This window comes from Jatropha curcas, unplaced genomic scaffold (assembly GCF_041381405.1).
Source record: "Jatropha curcas cultivar XTBG-Jc1 unplaced genomic scaffold, XTBG_Jcur_1.0 HiC_scaffold_98_pilon, whole genome shotgun sequence".
Lineage (NCBI taxonomy): Eukaryota > Viridiplantae > Streptophyta > Magnoliopsida > Malpighiales > Euphorbiaceae > Jatropha > Jatropha curcas.
The window spans coordinates 44,818-58,523 of record NW_028322354.1 but is presented as its reverse complement, the minus strand read 5'-3'; the positions used below and the strand labels follow the sequence as shown (position 1 = coordinate 58,523).

Below are 13,706 nucleotides of genomic sequence, written 5' to 3'. Positions count from 1 at the left end.
TATATTATATATATATTATATATATATAATATATAGATATATATATATATATATGAAATATATATTTTATTGATATCGAAAAATAGGAGAAGATACATCGGTAAGAATAGCCCCTAACTAGTTTGGGCAAACTTGAGAATGTAATAAAAATTGTGTACAAATTATGTTTAAGAGACAATGAAGCTAAATGGTGTGCAGCTTGGTTCCCTTCTCTAAAAATATGTTGAATGTGAATGTGATGCTCCACCAGCAATTTTTTGAAGACCCAGTTATCATTCGCCATTTCAGTCCGTTTCTTCAAATCCATAGAGTCAGTCTCCAAGCATTGATTTTCACCTAGGTTAATTGCCCAGAGAGCTCCTTGAATGTAGCTTCCGTCTCCAAATCTAGCGAGTGTGAAGCGTCAATTTTGAAAGATAGACCAGCTATGAATCTTCCTTGGTAATCCCTAACGATCGCAGCGCCAACCCCTCCATTTCTTCCCATCACTCCATCTGTATTGATTTTAAGTTTATTTTTGTCTGGTGGTACCCAACTGACTCTAATAATTCTATCCGAAATGTGTAGGTGATATTGGGGAGTAAGCTTTGCAAGAATTAGTCTGTCGTGATTTTGGGCTAGTCGGGAATGCTCAAGAGTCATTGCCCAATGGTAAGTCATCCATGTAATTTCCTGTATCAGCCTGTTCTGATTGAATTGTTCCTCACCATGAGTGATGTTGTTATATGTTTTCCATATGAGCCAAGTAATAATTCCTGGTAGCACACCCCTTATGATTTTGACAATGTCTTTCTCCCCTGCTTGTAGCCACCATAGCATGCATAGCTGGTGATAGTTATTAGCTGGTATTATCTGCAAGTCCAAAATATCAGCAAAGAAGAACCATATTGCTATAACTTTTGTACATGATAAAACATATGGTTATTGGTAGCTTCGTCTTTCTTGCAAAAAGGGCATTGGGTGGGTAGGTGGAACCCTATCTTCCGTAAATTGTCAGGCACAACTAGACTTCTGTGGAAAAGTTTCCATAAGAAAACCTTAATTTTTGGAACTTGTTTGAAACTCCATATAGCTTTGTCTATGAATGAGCCTGTGGTCTGTCCTTGACACCATGTATGAATCTGAGATAGAGAATGAGTTGTGTGTTTGGATCCTTAGGTACCTCTGCTATCTAATAAGATATATATATATAATATGGATATCTATATTAGATATATTAGATATCTGATATCTATATCTAATATATATATAAAGATATATATATCTATATATATATATATATTATATATATATATATATATATATATATATATATATATATATATTATACCCCGAATTTTTATTTTTAAAACTTTTGAATTTTTATTAAATTAAAAATCGTAAATTTTGGCTGCGTGGGCTGCAAATGTAATATGGTCTCAATTCGAGCCCAAATTATCGAATTGAGCCCAAGCCCAAAATAGATTATTTGGAAATTTTCGATTTGAGAACAATTAAAATTTTCAAGAAATAATATGAAACACCAGTGATTAATTTATTAATTATCTTAAGATCAAATATCATTACTAAAACAATCAAAATAAATCAATCTGGACCGGGGAATTAAATTGATTTTTGAAAATCACAAGAATAACCCGAAAACCAAGTGAAAAACCTACAAACCGAGCAAGAATCGAGCCAAATCATTGAATCAGACCAAACCGGTTCAAATTGAACCGGAATGATCTAGAAACCGACATACTTTCTTTCTTTTCTTTTCTTCTCTCCTTCTTCTTCTCCAGTCGTGCACCCCCTCCCTCATCCGTCTCCTTCTCGTTTCCGGCCACCATTCAGCGAGCAGGAGGGGCGATCGACTTCCCTGGAGTCGCTGACCCATTTTCCAGCCTTCTCTCACTTCGATCGGACCTCCAATAGCGTGAACATGGTCTCCTCTCCTTCTTAGCGACGCAGCAGCTCCTCGGGCGAGATCGGGCAATTTCGGCGACGTCAGTGCAAGGGATAGGCGTCGATCGAGTCACCTTCACCTTGTGAGTGTTTTTCCTCCGCTAATTCTGACTACAAAGCTTGAGTGGCAAAACCACCATTAACGCCCGACACCAAGCAACTGTCGGGCCCGATCCAGCCTATTAGAGGACCGATCTCACTAAATTAACACTAGAAATGGAATCCTTGGTGAATTTTGAGTCGAGTGGTGTGATTGTTGTGAATTTCTGGGCGGTTTGATGTTTCCGGCCACCTTGCACGGCATCAACGGTGGCGGTCCGGCGAGGACTCCGAGAGGCAGAATGATCTCCTTTTCGGGCGGATCACGAAAATCAAATCCGATTTTTGATCGGTACATTGTAAGGCCTAGTTGCTTATTTTTGGTATAAATTTCAAAACTTGAATTAATTAATTAATTGAATATAAGGTTAATTGAATTAGTAAAAATTGGAGATTATGAATTTAGATATAGATAAGTGAAGTATATGAACATCGATTATAGAATCGGACTTCAAGGTAGTTAATGGATAACAAAGATTTTCGTAATATCGTTAAGTATGATTAATTACATTAATTTTGATATAAACAAATAAATAAATAAACAAGAATAGTGAATTTATATATAGTTTAATAAATTATATATTTTAGTTATGAATAATATGATCAATATTTATCATTAATAATAATAATAAATCAAATAAAGAAACACTATAGATATACATTTTAGTTTGATAAGTTAATGAACCGACGGGTAACGAAAACAAATAATGAATGTAAACTGCTTCCCAAATTAGAATTCTTATTTAGAATTTTCTTATTATATAGATACTTATAAAGTGTCGGAATGGGAAGACAAAGACTGGAAGCGCACAATAAGAAAGGCAGTCCTTTTAAGGACAACAAGAACTGTGAGTAGTGTTAGATAATTCGCCTCATCCGACTGCATTCATGCATTCACGGCTAAATGTTATCATGCATTATTGCCATATTGTGATGCACTATTTGTTGATATTAAATATTGCTTGATTATCTGTGAATGTGATATTGTTGCGCCTTGTTTGTGTGGAATTGGGATGAAGTGGGTCACCATGGGTTTGTGAGACCGTTACCGTTATATGGATCCTAATTATGATTAGCCGGGTAAATGGGAGATCGGCGCCCCCATGTGCACCTACCGTTACCGTTACCGTTACCATTACCAGGTTGGCTTCTTTATTTAGGCGCACCTGATAATTTAGATCTGATCGCAGCTCGCAGGGTGGCCTCCTGTTTTGAGTGCCTGAGGATCTCTATTTGATGGAGACGACCAAGTTGCCTCCTGTTGGTATATATATATATATATATATATATATATATAAAGAGAAAAAGAAAAGAGAGAGATTGGCAAAATAATGAGAGGACCTGTCGTGTGAGGATTATACCGGCCAGCCAGAATGGGAGATTGGCTCCCTGGTGCACATGTGAGTGATGGGCCATGTGTGAGGACGGCTCATCGGGTTTAGGTGACTCCATTGACTAATTTCCACGTGATATGATTATATGAAGGTGATAATAATTGTGATTGCTGTTGTATTGCCATTTGTGTGAAACTGCATGATCAAATAACTAAACGGGTGAACACATAGAAACAATATATATATATGTTAGCATTTGTGTGATTGTGTGGGGTGAGAGGGTTATCTAATCCTACTCACTGAGTTTAGTACTCACCCCCCCTCCAATCTCCCCTGGTAGTAGATGGAAAGAAGAATCCTGGAGTCCAATCGAACGAACGAGATACGGGTCGATAGGAGTAATAATCATTGTATTGAATACGTAAATGCAAAGGTTAGTGAATTATGGAGTAGAGTTTCGCAATTGTATTCTAACTTGGTTGTAAATGAATAAATTGAGTATAGACATTTATTATATGAATTGTACTTTGGATATATTTGTGAAATAAATTATTGGGCCTGAATCCACAATTGTGAATAGAATGCGAGTTTTTAGATAATACAGGCTTACTACGGGTTTCGGGGGCTTTAAACCCACCCAGGTCCTAGTGCCGGTCCGGTCTATGGAAATGGTCGTGACAAAATATATGTATATATATATATATATTAGATATATCTAATATCTCAAAATTATTTTGATTTAAATCTAATATATCTAAATTTAAATGTAATATATCTAATATATCTTTTCAACTAATATATTTAAATCTAATATAGATTTAAATATATCTAATATTTTGATATATATATATAATATATATATATATTATATATATATATTATATATATATATATATAAAATCATGTGTATATTGATTAGATTTATTCATAAATATTAATTAATATTAATTAATTAAATTTTAGAAATTTCTAAGATATTTATTATTTTATTAGTCAAAGTTATTAATTTTTTAATATATCATATTAATTAAATCAATTAATTAAAGTGGATAATTATATTATTTTGATTATTTTAGATAAATCATGTTGATTAAATTAATTAATTGAAATGAATAATCATATTAATTAAAAATTTTTAGATAATCCATATTAATTAATTAAAATATCTAATCATTTTAATTTAATTTTTTTAGATAAATCAAATTTCAAATATTATATATTTAAATTAAAATATTTTAATTGGCGATGACTAAGAATATTATAGAATATATAAAATTTTACTAAAAATATTAAAAAAATTTCATTATTCCATATTCCCGTATTTATATATGTTATCGATTATAGATATAGCTAGCTTAACTAAACATAAGAATAACCAAATACAACAAACGATGGATGTGAAAATACTGAGTACAAACACCATAAACCAATTTTTGAAGGCAATGATATCCCTCCTCCAACCTCACGCTACATTCTTCTATCTATGTTCGATAAAGTTACATACAAAAATTTTGAGCCAATTTTTGATCATGACTAATATTTGTATCTAATATTAAAAATGAAAAATATATTGCAAATATCAAAATTTAATAAAAAAAGAGGAACGTTACTAAGGATTAATATTTGAATTCAAATAGAAATCATGTATATGAACTACAAGTGCAAAGCAAGTTCGTTAACTAAATGCATATATATTGGGTTTCCCTTAGATATATACCATTTATTAAGAAATCTAGTTTTACATATTAAAAGGAAAATTCTTATCTCTTCACCAAACCACAAATGGAAGTTTATAGTTACAACGTAATGAACCAATAAGTATGTCAAGATATCTTTCAAAAAAGAAAAAAATTTAAATATGGTATGTCAAGATATAGTTTTTTTTTTTATGATTACTATTGCCATATATGGCATGTACGTTTTAAATTCATTCGTTGTATAAAACCACCTACTTTGGATTGACTCAAATTGGATTGCAAATGACAAAATTGACATTGCTTAATCTTGCATTATATAACCCAAATATCCAAATTAATGAGTTCAAATAATTTTTATCTAAAAAAGAAACCTTCTTTTGCTATAAGAATCTAGGTTTTACCCTTTAAAAAAAAAAATCTCGGTTTTAAGCATATCGGTAACATAGCTTTATAATTTTTTAAACACCACAATGTTTAGCATTTAGCTTTTATTATTATTTTTTTGACCCATGACCTAAAAATAACAAGTATATAGGTAATGGGCAATATGGGGAATGCCTTCAGTTTCATTTCCTATATATAGGGCCTCGCCTAATCCTTCTCCAAACAAATCTTCTTCTCTCTTACATACAGCTAGCTTAACTAAGCATTAATCACCATGGATGTGAAAATAATGAGTACAAAACCTGTTAAGCCAATTTTTGAAGGCAATGATATCCCTCCTTCAACCTCACAGTACATTCCTCTGAGTGTGTTTGATAAATTCACATACAACACCCACATGGCTGTCATTTTTGCTTATCGTCCACCTACACCATCAAATGCAACCTTTGAGCATGGCCTCCAAATCGTTTTATCAAAATATAGAGTGTTGGCAGGAAGATTTGGAGAAGACGAAAATGGTGACCCTGTTATTTTTCTTAATGACAAAGGAGTGAAGCTAGTTGAGGCATCTGTCGATGGCAATCTCGATCAGTTCATGCCATTACATTCATCTCCAGAATTACTTGGTCTTCACCCTACCACGAAAGGTGTAGAGGAGCTATTGCAAATTCAACTCACAAGGTTCAATTGTGGTTCATTAATTATTGGCTACACATCCCATCACAAGATAACTGATGCACAATCTGGTTGCAATTTTTTTGCCTGGGGAAAGGCTACTAGAGGACTTGATATAGATCCTCTTCCTATTCTTGATGGAACCTTTTTCGTTCCTAGAAATCCTCCGATTATCGAGTTCGAACACAGAGGATTTGAATTTGAAAGTAAGAAGCTGGTTAAGGCTTTTCACAACGATAATAATGACCTTGTAGATGACATTGTTATCCATAAAGTTCATTTCACAATGGATTTTCTTTCCAAGCTCAAAGCCAAAGTTTCAGAAAACAATAATAATCTCAAGCCCTATACTACTTTTGAGAGCTTGGTTGCTCATCTATGGAGAGTGATAACAAAGTCTCGAGGAGTCAATGGGTTTAAAACAACCCGTGTGAAAATTTCAATCAATGGTCGCAGACGAATGAATCCAAGAGTGCCTGATGAGTACTATGGCAATCTGGTGCTATGGGCATTTCCAAGTTCTAGGGTTAAAGACCTACTAGATGAGCCATTAGCTTATGCAGCCAAGCTCATTCATGACGCCATTGCAAATATAAACGATAACTATTTTAAGTCATTCATAGACTTCGCTAGCTGCAAGGAGATGATCAAAGAGGAAGAGCTAGTTTCAACTGCGGATATAGATAAATCTACTTTATACCCTGATTTGGAAGTTGATAGTTGGGTGAGGTTCCCATTTTATGAGCTTGATTTTGGAGGAGGAAGCCCTTATCTATTTATGCCTTCTTATTATCCACTTGAGGGAATGTTTTTTCTTCAACCTTCCTTCATTGGTGGTGGAAGCATAGATACATTTGTACCTCTTTTCCGGGACAACTTGGAAACCTTCAAAAAAATTGTCTATTCCATTGACTAGTTAATTAAGGTTGTGTATGCTACAAAAGGTTTTGTGGAAGTTTTTAGTGGACTTTTTTCTTTGAAGGGATTGTAATTCTCAAAATCTACAAATCACAAATTGAAGTTTAAAGCAAAAATGGTATATGTATCCTACTTATTACTTAGAGCATCTCCAATGCTAATGTGAATTGTGAGTGATTTGTCAAATAAAATAGAAGGTGTGAATGGTGATGTATTTGAATGTTTATTATAGAAATTGAATTTTTAAAATCTCTCTCTAATGTATTAGTTTTGAATTCTCTTCCATCTTCTTTTTACTGTTCTTTTCCAAGCCCACAAATTTTCACATTGCCTAGAGACTCTCTAAAAATATAGAAGGTATGGTAGACAATATTTTTTTATTTTTTGATACTCAGTTTGCCATATTAAATAGACATTAACGTTGAAAAGTATTTTTTAAAAAATCTTTCCATTTTTTTAAAAATCTTTTCATTTTTCTAATGTGGCAATTAATAAGAGTAATTCACGTTAGCATAGGAGATGCTCTTCCTTTATGTGTCTTCACATGTTGTTTAAGATTTTTGCATAATAATTAAAGAAATAACTAAACCATTTAAATCATAAAAAAATTTAATCAAATTAGTTTTATATTATCAGATTACTCTAATTTTAATAATTCTTTCTATTAGTTTACAATGAAAATTAAGATATACAGAAAAGAGAGAGCAATTTACAAAATGTGTGAAAAAAAGTTACCTAAATGGTGTGGTCTTGAAAATATCACTACAAAAAAAACGCCATTTTGCGACCGACCAATCGATCGCAAAATGGCAAATATCGGTCGCTAATTTGATTTAGCGACCGATTTGCGACCGACGATCGTCGATCGCAAAAATACTGGTCGCAAAATAATTTTGCGACCGATGAGACAATCGGTCGCAAATTAGATACCGATAAAATCGGTCGCAAAATTGAATAATCGGTCGCAATTTTTGGTCGTGGTTTAATTGGAAATTCAGTCGCAAATTTGGTCGCAGAATATCGGTCGCAATTTTTTTCAATCGGTCGCAAATCGGTCGCAAATTATAAATTCATAATTTTTACTTTGGTATCAAATCGATCGCAAATCGGTCGCAAAAATGGAAAAAAAAATTTAAAAAATAAAATATTATTTTGAAACCAAAATTTTTCTGCACCTGTGAAAGTTGACATAAATGCATATATATCACACAACCTATTCAAGAACAGTATAAAAATGTAACTTTTATTGTTCTGAACAAATTAAAATATGAAAATACAAATGAAAAAATAAAAATGTCCAAAATCAAATCTATATATGCTGCTGCTCATCTGCAGGATCCGATGTCAGATCTCCCGATGTCGGATCGCCGGGAGGAGTACCTGCTGGATGTGATGTAGCGCCAGGAGGTGTGACCAAGGTATCATTTGCAGCATCGGGATCAGGAGCCGATAGTGGCTGCTGCTGAGACGTCGAAACATGTCGGTCTGTAGCAGGCGCAAGATCAGAGGGAGAAGTACCAGCACGGTGCTCACCGGACAGCCGCATCACATGCGCTCTAAGCTCTGCAATCTGTCTCTGTTGATCAGCAAGCTGAGCCCGTATATCATCATCACAGTGCGAGTCACTGTGCTCCGGCTGTCGTGCTGCGCTGGCTGTAGAAGCATGAGCTGCTGAGCCAGTGTAAAACTGTGATGCCTGAGACCCGATGCCGTATACCTTCCTCTTCTTCTCGCCCCCTACAGCCTCGAGATAAAACGCTACCTCGTCAATTCTTGACTCAGCTTCGGATTCATCGATCTGAGAAGTAACAATATGCTCCCGAGCTGTAGTATAGTTCTCCTGAAAACAAAAAATTAATTAATCAATGCAATTGCAAGCTTTACTATATTCAACTTTATACATCTTCGCAATGATTAGAGGGTAAATGTAAATATTATTCATTGTTACTTACATTGACGCTCAGCGCACGTCTGTCGACAAAGGTATTACGATCGTGGTCCTTCGTGTGAGTGTATGTAAACACCTCCATCGGTGTGGGCTCACGACCTAATTCTTTAGCCAGTAATGAATTTTTATGCATGATATATTAATATATTAGTGTCCTTTCATTAAACATCAGTTTCTTGTAAAGGGACTAGTTCACTTACTAATAATCGAGCTGTCTCTATAGCAGATATAGATTCGCCTGTGTGTCGCGAAGGTCCTGCTCCATCACCCCAGTCTCACTGCGCCTGTTTTGTGCAAATATCTCCCACTTTCTCTTGAATGCAGGATCCTCCCAAACCTTTTGCCAGCTCTCCCATATCTCCTGAGACACGCACTGCTGCTTCTTACCGCTTCTTCTCATCCTATAGGTGAAGTCAGCGTATCGATCGGCGCATATCTTCTCCCAGGCTACTTTCAGCATAGCTGTAATGGCCTCGTCCCATATGAAATGTTTCTGCAAAAAATTAGATCACTTATAGCGTTTAAACACTAAGGATATATCTTGAATTGTAAACATTGAATGATGATATAACTTAAACCAAAGAGTACCTGGAACTCCTCCCAATAAAAGTCTCTCGCCTCTTGTGGTACGGCATCCCATGTGTATCCTTCTTTATGCAGCTGTAGCTTGATTATCTTCAAAATTTGCCTCGCTGCTCGAGAAGATGGATATATGCTGAAAAAAAAACAGAAGTGAAATATAATTACACGAAAGCATCACAGTTATGAATAAGTACAAAATATAATTACAAAATATGCCTGCAGAAAATTTGAATAAGTACTTACTGTCCCGCTACCAAACTGAGGGTGATACGTGGATCTGATGAAGCTTCAAAAGAAATGACAAATGTTATAAATTTTTAGATAATTAATATATAATTAAAATGACAGTTATGACATTTATGATTACCTTGCACAGTAGGTGACTGTGCAGCTGGTGGAGTCTGTACTGGTCCAGAAGAGGAAGGAGCAGAAGAGGAAGGAGCAAAAGGCTGTGATGGTGGCAGTACTGGACGCTGAGCAGAGGATGAAGCCCCAGACGTACCTGAAGAAGGATGTGATGGCGGCAGTACTGGTCGCTGAGCAGATGACGAAGCCCTAGACGTACCTGACGAAGGACGAGGGATCGACCCTCCTCGTCCATGGGCATTGCGTCCAGGGCCATGACCTCCACGCGAACCACTGCCGGACGCGTCAGAATCAAATGGTCTGCCTCTAGCCATCTGTACTGCAGATATCAGAACCTAGATAAAATGAATTATACAATTATATGAATTGTAGAACATGTGGTAAATATGAGTAAAGAAAGTTAATACCATTGAAATTCTTCATTAATAATATTAATTACATATACATTTATCAATTTGTAACAGTAAAATTACTCTAAGTTTTAAGTGTCTTGAATATCATCTGCTTCCTCCTCCTCTTCATCAGCTTCCTCTTCTTCATATTCGTCTTCTGAGGAACCCATGATGATTTGATCTTCTTCCTCTTCATCATCTGATGGTTCTATTTCAACATAAGATCAGCTTTCATCATCCAATCTATCTCACTACAAAAAAAACGCCATTTTGCGACCGACAAATCGGTCGCAAAATGGCAAAAATCGGTCGCTATTTATACTTTGCGACCGATTTGCGACCGACAAACGTCGGTCGCAAAATCACTGGTCGCAAATGTTAATTGCGACCGATGAGAAAATCGGTCGCAAATTAGAGACCGATAAGTCGGTCGCAAAATTGAAAAAGCGGTCGCAAATTTTGGTCGTGGTTTAATTGGAAATTCAGTCGCAACTTTGGTCGCAGAATATCGGTCGCAATTATAAATTCAAAAAATTTTTTTTTGGTATCAAATCGGTCGCAAATCGGTCGCAAAAATGAAAAAGGGAATAAAAAAATTAAATATTATTTGAAACCAAAATTTTTCTACACCTGTGAAAGTTGACATAAATGCATATATACACACGCAATTCAAGAATAGTATAAAAATGTAATTTTTATTGTTCTGAACAAATTAAAAATGAAAATACAAATGAAAAAAAAAAGGTCGGAAATCAAATCTATATATGCTGCTGCTCATCTGCAGGATCCGATGTCGGACCGCCGGGAGGAGTACCTGCTGGATGTGATGTAGCGCCAGGAGGGGTGAGCAAGGTATCGCCTGCAGCATCGGGATCAGGAGCCGATAGTGGTGCTGCTGAGACGTCGAAACATGTCGGTCTGTAGCAGGCGCAGGATCAGAGGAAGAAGTACCAGCACGGTCCTCCCGGACAGCCGCAGCATGCGCTCTAAGCTCTGCAATCTGTCTCTGCTGATCAGCAAGCTGAGCCCGTATATCATCATCATAGTGTGAGCCAGTGTGCTCCGGCTGCGGTGCTGCGCTGGCTGTAGAAGCGTGAGCTGCTGAGCCAGTGTAAAACTGTGATGCCTGAGACCCGATGCCGTATACCTTCCTCTTCTTCTCGCCCCCTACAGCCTCGAGATAAAGCGCTACCTCGTCAATTCTTGACTCAGCTTCGGATTCATCGGTCTGAGAAGTAACAATACGCTCCCGAGCTGTAGTATAGTTCTCCTGAAAATAAAAAATTAATTAATCAATGCAATTGCAAGCTTTATTATATTGAACTTTGTACATCTTCGCAATGATTAGAGGGTAAATGTAAATATTATTCATTGTTACTTACATTGACGCTCAGCGCACGTCTGTCGACAAAGGTATTACGATCGTGGTCCTTCGTGTGAGTGTATGTAAACACCTCCATCGGTGTGGGCTCACGACCTAATTCTTTAGCCTGTAATAAATTTTTATTCATGATATATTAATATATATAATGTACTTTCATTAAACATCAGTGTATTGTAAATGGACTAGGTCACTTACTAATAATCGAGCTGTCTCTATAGCAGATATAGATCCGCCTGTGTGTCGCGAAGGTCCTGCTCCATCACCGCCAGTCTCACTGCGCCTGTTTTGTGCAAATATCTCCCGCTTTCTCTTGAATGCAGGATCCTCCCAAGCCTTTTGCCAGCTCTCCCATATCTCCTGAGACACGCACTGCTGCTTCTTACCGCTTTTTCTCATCCTATACGTGAAGTCAGCGTATCGATCGGCGCATATCTTCTCCCAGGCTACTTTCAACATAGCTGTAATGGCCTCGTCCCATATGAAATGTTTCTGCAAAAAAATGAAATATAGCGTTTAAACACTAAGGATTTATCTTGAATTGTAAACATTGAATGATGATATAACTTAAACCAAAGAGTACCTGGAACTCCTCCCAATAAAAGTCTCTCGCCTCTTGTGGTACGGCATCCCATGTGTATCCTTCTTTATGCAGCTGTAGCTTGATTATCTTCAAAATTTGCCTCGCTGCTCGAGAAGATGGATATATGCTGAAAAAAAAAAACAGAAGTGAAATATAATTACACGAAAGCATCACAGATGAACAAGTACAAAATATAATTACAAAATATGCCTACAGAAAATCTGAATAAGTACTTACTGTCCCGCTACCAAACTGAGGGTGATACGTGGATCTGATGAAGCTGCAAAAATGACAAATGTTATATTTCTAGATAATTAATATATAATTAAAATGACAGTTATGACATTTATGATTACCTTGCACAGTGGGTGACTGTGCAGCTGCTGGAGTCTGTAATGGTCCAGAAACGGGGGTAGAAGAGGAAGGAGCAGAAGAGGAAGGAGCAGAAGGCTGTGATGGCGGCAGTACTGGACGCTGAGCAGAGGATGAAGCCCCAGACGTACCTGAAGAAGGATGTGATGGCGGCAGTACCGGTCGCTGAGCAGATGACGAAGCCCCAGACGTACCTGACGAAGGACGAGGGATCGACCCTACTCGTCCACGGGCACTGCGTCCAGGTACACGACCTCCACGCGAACCACTGCCGGACGCGTCAGAATCAAACGCTCTGCCTCTAGCCATCTGTACTGCAGATATCAGAACCTAGATAAAATGAATTTATACAATTATATGAATTGTAGAACATGTGGTAAATACGAGTAAACAAAGTGAATACCATTGAAATTCTTCATTAATAATATTAATTGCATATACATTTATCAATTTCTAACAGTAAAATTGCTCTAAGTTTTAAGTGTCTTCAATATCATCTGCTTCCTCCTCCTCTTCATCAGCTTCCTCTTCTTCATATTCGTCTTCTGAGGTACCCATGATGATTTGATCTTCTTCCTCTTCATCATCTGATGCTCCTATTTCAACATAAGATCGGCTTTCATCATCCAACCTATCTGTTAAATCTTCAACAACTTGCATCGGTTGCGTTTCAACCCTAACTTCTTGAAATGCCTCCGATACTGCGAGTGAAGAAGATGTTTCGTTTCAAGTGCATGAACAACTGATCTAGCCTTGATTTTACACACTGCCATCCAATCGCATCTATCTCGTTTAAACGATGGATATGGGACATAGTACACTTGTGCAGCTTGCATTGCCAAAACAAACGGTTCATACTTTGTATATCTTCTTCTTTGATTAATATCAACCAGATTATACTTAGGATGAACCTTCGTGCCAATGTTTGGCGTAGGATCAAACCATTCACATTTGAATAAGATTGTGCACTTCATTGGTAGGCCTGGATATTCTAACTCCAAAACCTCAACCAATTTCCCATAAAAATCGTT

At 36.5% G+C, this 13,706-nt stretch overlaps 1 protein-coding gene and 3 long non-coding RNA genes across 5 annotated transcripts; 2 read left to right on the top strand and 2 right to left on the bottom strand.

The window, feature by feature from the left end:
- Positions 1 to 2,096: 2,096 nt before the first annotated feature.
- On the top strand, positions 2,097 to 3,911 carry LOC149492148 (uncharacterized). 2 transcript variants are annotated; one of them, XR_016319115.1, is made up of 3 exons: positions 2,097 to 2,342; positions 2,809 to 2,891; positions 3,721 to 3,911. It is a non-coding gene; the product is annotated as an uncharacterized LOC149492148 (long non-coding RNA). The 2 variants fall into 2 exon arrangements; XR_016319114.1 differs by having other exon boundaries at positions 3,718 to 3,911.
- A 1,786-nt stretch (positions 3,912 to 5,697) lies between these two features.
- Positions 5,698 to 7,300, top strand: LOC149492147 (agmatine coumaroyltransferase-2-like). The gene has a single exon (XM_089716849.1). It carries the CDS (start codon positions 5,733 to 5,735, stop codon positions 7,047 to 7,049), a length of 1,317 nt encoding a protein of 438 aa, XP_089572975.1. The 5' UTR covers positions 5,698 to 5,732; the 3' UTR covers positions 7,050 to 7,300.
- A 2,293-nt stretch (positions 7,301 to 9,593) lies between these two features.
- On the bottom strand, positions 9,594 to 10,029 carry LOC149492146 (uncharacterized). Its single transcript, XR_016319112.1, has 3 exons — positions 9,949 to 10,029; positions 9,825 to 9,867; positions 9,594 to 9,714 (listed from the first exon to the last, which is right to left on the bottom strand). It is a non-coding gene; the product is annotated as an uncharacterized LOC149492146 (long non-coding RNA).
- Positions 10,030 to 12,309: 2,280 nt separating this feature from the next.
- On the bottom strand, positions 12,310 to 12,824 carry LOC149492145 (uncharacterized). Its single transcript, XR_016319113.1, has 3 exons — positions 12,660 to 12,824; positions 12,541 to 12,583; positions 12,310 to 12,430 (listed from the first exon to the last, which is right to left on the bottom strand). It is a non-coding gene; the product is annotated as an uncharacterized LOC149492145 (long non-coding RNA).
- Positions 12,825 to 13,706: the final 882 nt, after the last annotated feature.